The sequence below is a fragment of the Oncorhynchus mykiss genome, unplaced genomic scaffold (assembly GCF_013265735.2).
Source record: "Oncorhynchus mykiss isolate Arlee unplaced genomic scaffold, USDA_OmykA_1.1 un_scaffold_87, whole genome shotgun sequence".
Taxonomy (NCBI): domain Eukaryota; kingdom Metazoa; phylum Chordata; class Actinopteri; order Salmoniformes; family Salmonidae; genus Oncorhynchus; species Oncorhynchus mykiss.
In genome coordinates, this window is record NW_023493659.1 from 1179333 (window position 1) to 1187398 (window position 8066).

The 8066-nt window shown below is 37.9% G+C and overlaps 1 protein-coding gene across 5 annotated transcripts in view; it reads left to right on the forward strand.

Moving 5' to 3' along the window:
- The window catches only part of LOC110515175 (glutamate receptor 2-like), a 64004-nt gene extending 57515 nt beyond the window's left edge, over positions 1-6489 (forward strand). For 2 of the 5 annotated variants that reach the window (XM_036971958.1, XM_036971959.1), the window contains exon 16: positions 5001-6489. In XM_036971958.1, coding sequence (XP_036827853.1) covers positions 5001-5171 — 171 coding nt within the window. In that variant the 3' untranslated portion in view covers positions 5172-6489. The remainder of the gene's footprint in view (positions 1-5000) is intronic. The other 3 variants (XM_036971960.1, XM_036971961.1, XM_036971962.1) reach the window with 2 other exon arrangements.
- The last annotated feature ends 1577 nt before the right edge of the window (positions 6490-8066 follow it).

An 8066-nucleotide genomic window follows, 5' to 3' on the forward strand; every position in this document is an offset into this window, starting at 1 on the left:
ATACTGTCACCACACACCATACTGTCACACACCATACTGTCACCACACACCATACTGTCACCACACCCCATACTGTCACCACACCCCATACTGTCACCACAAACCATACTGTCACCACACCCCATACTGTCACCACACACCATACTGTCACACCCCATACTGTCACCACACACCATACTGTCACCACACCCCATACTGTCACACACCATACTGTCACCACACACCATACTGTCACCACACCCCATACTGTCACACACCATACTGTCACCACACACCATACTGTCACCACACACCATACTGTCACCACACACCATACTGTCACACCCCATACTGTCACCACACACCATACTGTCACCACACCCCATACTGTCACTACAGACCATACTGTCACCACACCCCATACTGTCACCACACACCATACTGTCACCACACACCATACTGTCACCACACACCATACTGTCACACACACCATACTGTCAAACACACCATACTGTCACCACACACCATACTGTCACACCCCATACTGTCACCACACACCATACTGTCACCACACCCCATACTGTCACACACCATACTGTCACCACACACCATACTGTCACCACACACCATACTGTCACCACACACCATACTGTCACACCCCATACTGTCACCACACACCATACTGTCACCACACCCCATACTGTCACTACAGACCATACTGTCACCACACCCCATACTGTCACCACACACCATACTGTCACCACACACCATACTGTCACCACACACCATACTGTCACCACACCCCATACTGTCACCACACACCATACTGTCACCACACACCATACTGTCACACACACCATACTGTCACCACACACCATACTGTCACCACACCCCATACTGTCACACACCATACTGTCACCACATACCATACTGTCACCACACACCATACTGTCACCACAAACCATACTGTCACCACACCCCATACTGTCACCACACACCATACTGTCACCACACACCATACTGTCAAACACACCATACTGTCACCACACACCATACTGTCACACACACCATACTGTCACCACACCCCATACTGTCACCACAAACCATACTGTCACCACACCCCATACTGTCACCACACACCATACTGTCACCACACACCATACTGTCACACACACCATACTGTCAAACACACCATACTGTCACACACACATTACCTATATATTTACTGCATTTACTACATTTATTAAATGCTGCATTTATTCCATACTACATATACATTTACTATATTTACTAGATACTACATATACATTTACTATATTTACTAGATACTACATATACATTTACTATATTTACTAGATACTACATATACATTTACTATATTTACTAGATACTACATATACATTTATTACATTGACTACATACTACATTTATTACATTGACTACATACTGCAATTACCACATACTACATTTATTACATACACATTTACTACATTTACTGCATTTACTACTTTTACTACATACTACATTTACTGCATTTACTACATTGACTACATACTACATTTACTGCATTTACTACATTTACTGCTATTACTACATTTACTACATACTACATTTATTACATTGACTACATACTGCAATTACTGCATTTACTACTTTTACTACATACTACATTTACTGCATTTACTACATTGACTACATACTGCAATTACTGCATTTACTACATTGACTACATACTACATTTACTGCATTTACTACATTTACTGCATTTACTACATTGACTACATACTGCATTTACTACATTGACTACATACTACATTTACTGCATTTACTACATTTACTGCATTTACTACATTGACTAAAGACTACATTTACTACATTTACTGCATTTACTACATTTACTGCATTTACTACATTGACTACATACTGCATTTACTACATTGACTACATATGACATTTACTGCATTTACTACATTGACTACATACTGCATTTACTGCGTTTACTACATTGACTACATACTACATTTACTGCATTTACTACATTGACTACATACTGCATTTACTACATTGACTACATACTGCATTTACTACATTGACTACATACTACATTTACTGTGTTTACTACATTGACTACATACTACATTTACTGCATTTACTACATTTACTACATTGACTACATATTACATTTACTGCATTTACTACTTTTACTACATACTGCATTTACTACATTTACTACATTGACTACATACTACATTTACTGCATTTACTACATTGACTACATACTGCATTTACTACATTGACTACATACTGCTTTTACTACATTTACTACATACTACATTTATTACATTGACTACATACTGCAATTACTGCATTTACTACATTGACTACATACTGCAATTACTGCATTTACTACATTGACTACATACTACATTTACTGCATTTACTACATTTACTGCATTTACTACATTGACTAAAGACTACATTTACTACATTTACTGCATTTACTACATTTACTACATACTGCATTTACTACATTGACTACATATTACATTTACTGCATTTACTACATTGACTACATACTGCATTTACTGCGTTTACTACATTGACTACATACTACATTTACTGCATTTACTACATTGACTACATACTGCATTTACTACATTGACTACATACTGCATTTACTACATTGACTACATACTGCATTTACTACATTGACTACATACTACATTTACTGTGTTTACTACATTGACTAAAGACTACATTTATTACATACTGCATTTACTACATTGACTACATACTGCATTTACTACATTGACTACATACTGCATTTACTACATTGACTAAAGACTACATTTACTGCATTTACTATATACTGCAATTACCACATACTACATTTACTATATACTACATTTACTACATACTACATTTACTACATACTGCATTTACTACACACTACATTTACTACATACTACATACTGCATTTACTACATACTACATTTACTACATACTACATTTACTACATACTGGATTTACTACATACTACATACTGCATTTACTACATTGACTAAAGACTACATTTACTACATACTACATTTACTGCATTTACTAAATTTACTACATACTGCATTTACTACATTGACTACATACTACATTTACTACATTGACTACATACTGCAATTACCACATACTACATTTACTACATACTGCATTTCTAGATTTCAACATACTGCATTTACTACATACTACATTTACTACATACTACATACTGCATTTACTACATACTACATTTACTACATACTACATACTGCATTTACTACATACTACATTTACTACATACTGCATTTCTAGATTTCAACATACTGCATTTACTACATACTGCATTTCTAGATTTCAACATACTGCATTTACTACATACTACATTGACTACATACTACATTTACTAAATACTGCATTTACTACATACTGCATTTACTACATACTACATTTACTACATACTACATTTACTACATACTACATTTACTACATACTACATTTACTACATTGACTACATACTACATTTACTACATACTACATTTACTACATACTACATACTACATTTATTACATACTGCATTTACTACATACTGCACTGCTACATACTACATTTATTACATACTGCATTTACTACATACTGCATTTACTACATACTACATTTACTACATACTGCATTTACTACATACTACATTTACTACATACTGCATTTACTACATACTGCATTTACTACATACTACATTTACTACATACTGCATTTACTACATACTACATTTACTACATACTGCATTTACTACATACTGCATTTACAACATACTGCACTGCTACATACTACATTTATTACATACTGCATTTACTACATACTGCATTTACTACATACTACATTTACTACATACTACATTTACTACATACTGCATTTCTAGATTTCAACATACTGCATTTCTACATTTACTACATACTGCATTTACTACATACTGCATTTACTACATACTACATTTACTACATACTACATTTACTACATACTGCATTTACTACATACTGCATTTACTACATACTGCATTTACTACATACTACATTTACTACATACTACATACTGCATTTAATACATACTACATGTATTACATACTGCATTTACTACATACTGCATTTACTACATACTGCATTTACTACATACTGCATTTACTACATACTGCATTTACTACATACTACATTTACTACATACTACATTGACTACATTTACTACATACTACATTTATTACATACTACATTGACTACATACTGCATTTACTACATACTACATTTATTACATACTGCATTTACTACATACTGCATTTACTACATACTGCATTTACTACATACTGCATTTACTACATACTACATTTACTACATACTACATTTACTACATACTGCATTTACTACATACTACATTTACTACATACTACATTTACTACATACTACATTTACTACATACTGCATTTCTAGATTTCAACATACTGCATTTCTACATTTACTACATACTGCATTTACTACATACTGCATTTACTACATACTACATTTACTACATACTACATTTACTACATACTGCATTTACTACATACTGCATTTACTACATACTACATTGACTACATTTACTACATACTACATTTATTACATACTGCATTTACTACATACTGCATTTACTACATACTGCATTTACTACATACTGCATTTACTACATACTGCATTTACTACATACTACATTTACTACATACTGCATTTACTACATACTGCATTTACTACATACTGCATTTACTACATACTACATTTACTACATACTGCATTTCTAGATTTCAACATACTGCATTTCTACATACTGCATTTCTACATTTTACATATCTATACATTTATAGTTCTACAGCAAGTGGAGCTGACCCTGACCATTGCATTGTTTATTTTGTGTGTGTGTGCGTGTGCGTGTGCGTGTGCGTGTGCGTGTGTGTGTGTGTGTGTGTGTAGATGACATTTACAGATGCCATGCGGAGTAAGGCCAGGCTGTCCATCACGGGGTCCTCTGGAGAGAACGGGCGTGTTCTGACCCCTGACTTCTCTCACCCTTCTGACTTTCCCCGCGTCCCCTACCTCCGACCAGGACTACCCATGAGCCTCAGCATGACTGACCTCTCCTGACCACTCCCTCACAGTGCCTTACAGCCAATCAGATCACAGAGAGCCGCCGGCCAACTCCACATCAACCCATCACGTTTTTCAGAGGACTGGACTTCCTTCCCGCCCTCTTCTCTGATTGGGCAGACAGCTCTGGGCTGGTGATGTCATCACTCTTCCCCTCTAATCTCTCCCGGGAAGTGAAAACAACCAACCACGGCACACCTATCCATTTCCATAGTGACCAGCTCTGATTCAAGCACACGAGACTTCAGCTGCATCAGACGCGATTTTATAAAGCAAGTTGATCAACTTCACAGGGGAAATAATTATATTTTTTAAGTATTTTCAAAAGCTTCCATTTAGTAGAGTGAGTCAATATGATCGCCTGTATACTCCGACTTCACTACCGCTCTGTACATAGGACTAGTTATAACAATAATAATAACAATAATGTTATATTAATTATATGAATAATAACTATAATAATGATGATAATAATGCTTGCTCTGAACCCTAACCCCTGTTTTCACTAGAGACCTAGTTTGACCTCTGAACCCTAACCCCTGTTTTCACTAGAGACCTAGTTTGACCTCTGAACCCTAACCCCTGTTTTCACTAGAGCCCTAGTTTGACCTCTGAACCCTAACCCCTGTTTTCACTAGAGACCTAGTTTTACCTCTGAACCCTAACCCTTGTTTTCACTAGAGACCTAGTTTGACGTCTGAACCCTGACCCCTGTTTTCACTTAAGACCTAGTTTGACCTCTGAACCCTAACCCCTGTTTTCACTAAAAACCTAGTTTGACCCTAAAACAACAGATGGCACTGAGGCCAGAAACTAAAAATAGACATATATGGCCCATGAACAACAGCCATACTGTATATGGCCCATGAACAACAGACATACTGTATATGGCCCATGAACAACAGACATACTGTATATGGCCCATGAACAACAGACATACTGTATATGGCCCATGAACAACAGACATACTGTATATGGCCCATGAACAACAGACATACTGTATATGGCTCATGAACAACAGACTTTGGTCTTTATATGGACAAAAGACAGTGCCATAATAGAGTACCAATGCCAAGTACAGGAGAGTGCCAAAAGAGGGACTTGAACCAATAAACTGGTTCAGCCAAAAGAGGGACTTGAACCAATAAACTGGTTCAGCCAAAAGAGGGACTTGAACCAATAAGCTGGTTCAGCCAAAAGAGGGACTTGAACCAATAAGCTGGTTCAGCCAAAAGAGGAACTTGAACCAATAAGCTGGTTCAGCCAAAAGAGGGACTTGAACCAATAACATGTTCAGCCAAAAGGGGGACTTGAACCAATAAGCTGGTTCAGCCAAAAGAGGGACTTGAACCAATAAGCTGGTTCAGAGACAAGAGGGACTTGAACCAATAAGCCTGTTCAGCCAAAAGAGGGACTTGAACCGATAAGCTGGTTCAGCCAAAAGAGGGACTTGAACCAATAACATGTTCAGCCAAAAGGGGGACTTGAACCAATAACCTGTTCAGCCAAAAGAGGGACTTGAATCAATAAGCTGGTTCAGCCAAAAGGACTTGAACTAATAAGCTGGTTCAGCCAAAAGGATTTGAACCAATAAGCTGGTTCAGCCAAAAGGACGAGAACCAATAAGTGGGTTCAGCCAAAAGGACTTGAACCAATAAGCTGGTTCAGCCAAAAGGACGAGAACCAATAAGCGGGTTTAGCCAAAAGGACTTGAACCAATAAGCTGGTTCAGCCAAAAGGACTTGAACCGATAACAAGGTCCAGCCAAAAGGACTTGAACCGATAACAAGGTCCAGCCAAAAGGACTTGAACCGATAAGCTGGTTCAGCCAAAAGAGGGAGTTGAACTAATAACCAGCTAATGCACAGTGACTCCCTCTAAATTCCTGATTACTTTACTACTGAACTCTAATGATGATGATGGTAATGATGATGGTGATGGTGATAATGGTAATGATGGTGATGATGGTGATGATAATGATGATGGTGATGATAATGGTAATGATGCTGATAATGGTGATGATGATAATGGTAATGATGGTGATGGTAATGATGGTGGTGATCACGATGATGGTAATGATGATGATGATGATGATGATGATGTGTTTACTGTGCTCTACAAGCAGGACTAGTAGGGACATGCATGATGGTGATGATGATGGTAATGATAATGATGATGATGATGATGATGATGTGTTTACTGTGCTCTACAAGCAGGACTAGTAGGGACATGCATGATGGTGATGATGATGGTAATGATGATGATGATGATGGGACATGCATGATGGTGATGATGATGGTAATGATGATGATGATGATGGGACATGCATGCTTATCTCTGCACCACATTTCTGTTCTGACCCAGTTGTTATTGCCACTGAAGACTCCGGTCACTCAGTCAGCCTCACAGGGGGCCACTTCCCTATTAACATGATGTATAGGTCAATATTACACATTGATTTATTATATTGATACTGATCACTTTTATATTATCTACCAAGCTGTGTTAGCACTGGTGATGCTACTAGCGCTTCAATGCACTGAATTTAATGTATATAAATCACTAAGTGGAGAGAGACAGAGAGAGACAGGAGAGACAGAGAGAGAGGAGAGAGACAGAGAGAGACAGGAGAGACAGAGAGAGAGGAGAGAGACAGGAGAGACAGAGAGAGACAGGAGAGACAGAGAGAGAGAGGAGAGAGACAGAGAGAGACAGGAGAGACAGAGAGAGAGGAGAGAGAGGAGAGACAGAGAGAGACAGGAGAGACAGAGAGAGAGGAGAGAGACAGGAGAGAGAGGAGAGACAGAGAGAGACAGAGAGAGACAGGAGAGACAGAGAGAGAGGAGAGAGACAGGAGAGAGAGGAGAGACAGAGAGAGGTTTTGTGTGTGTG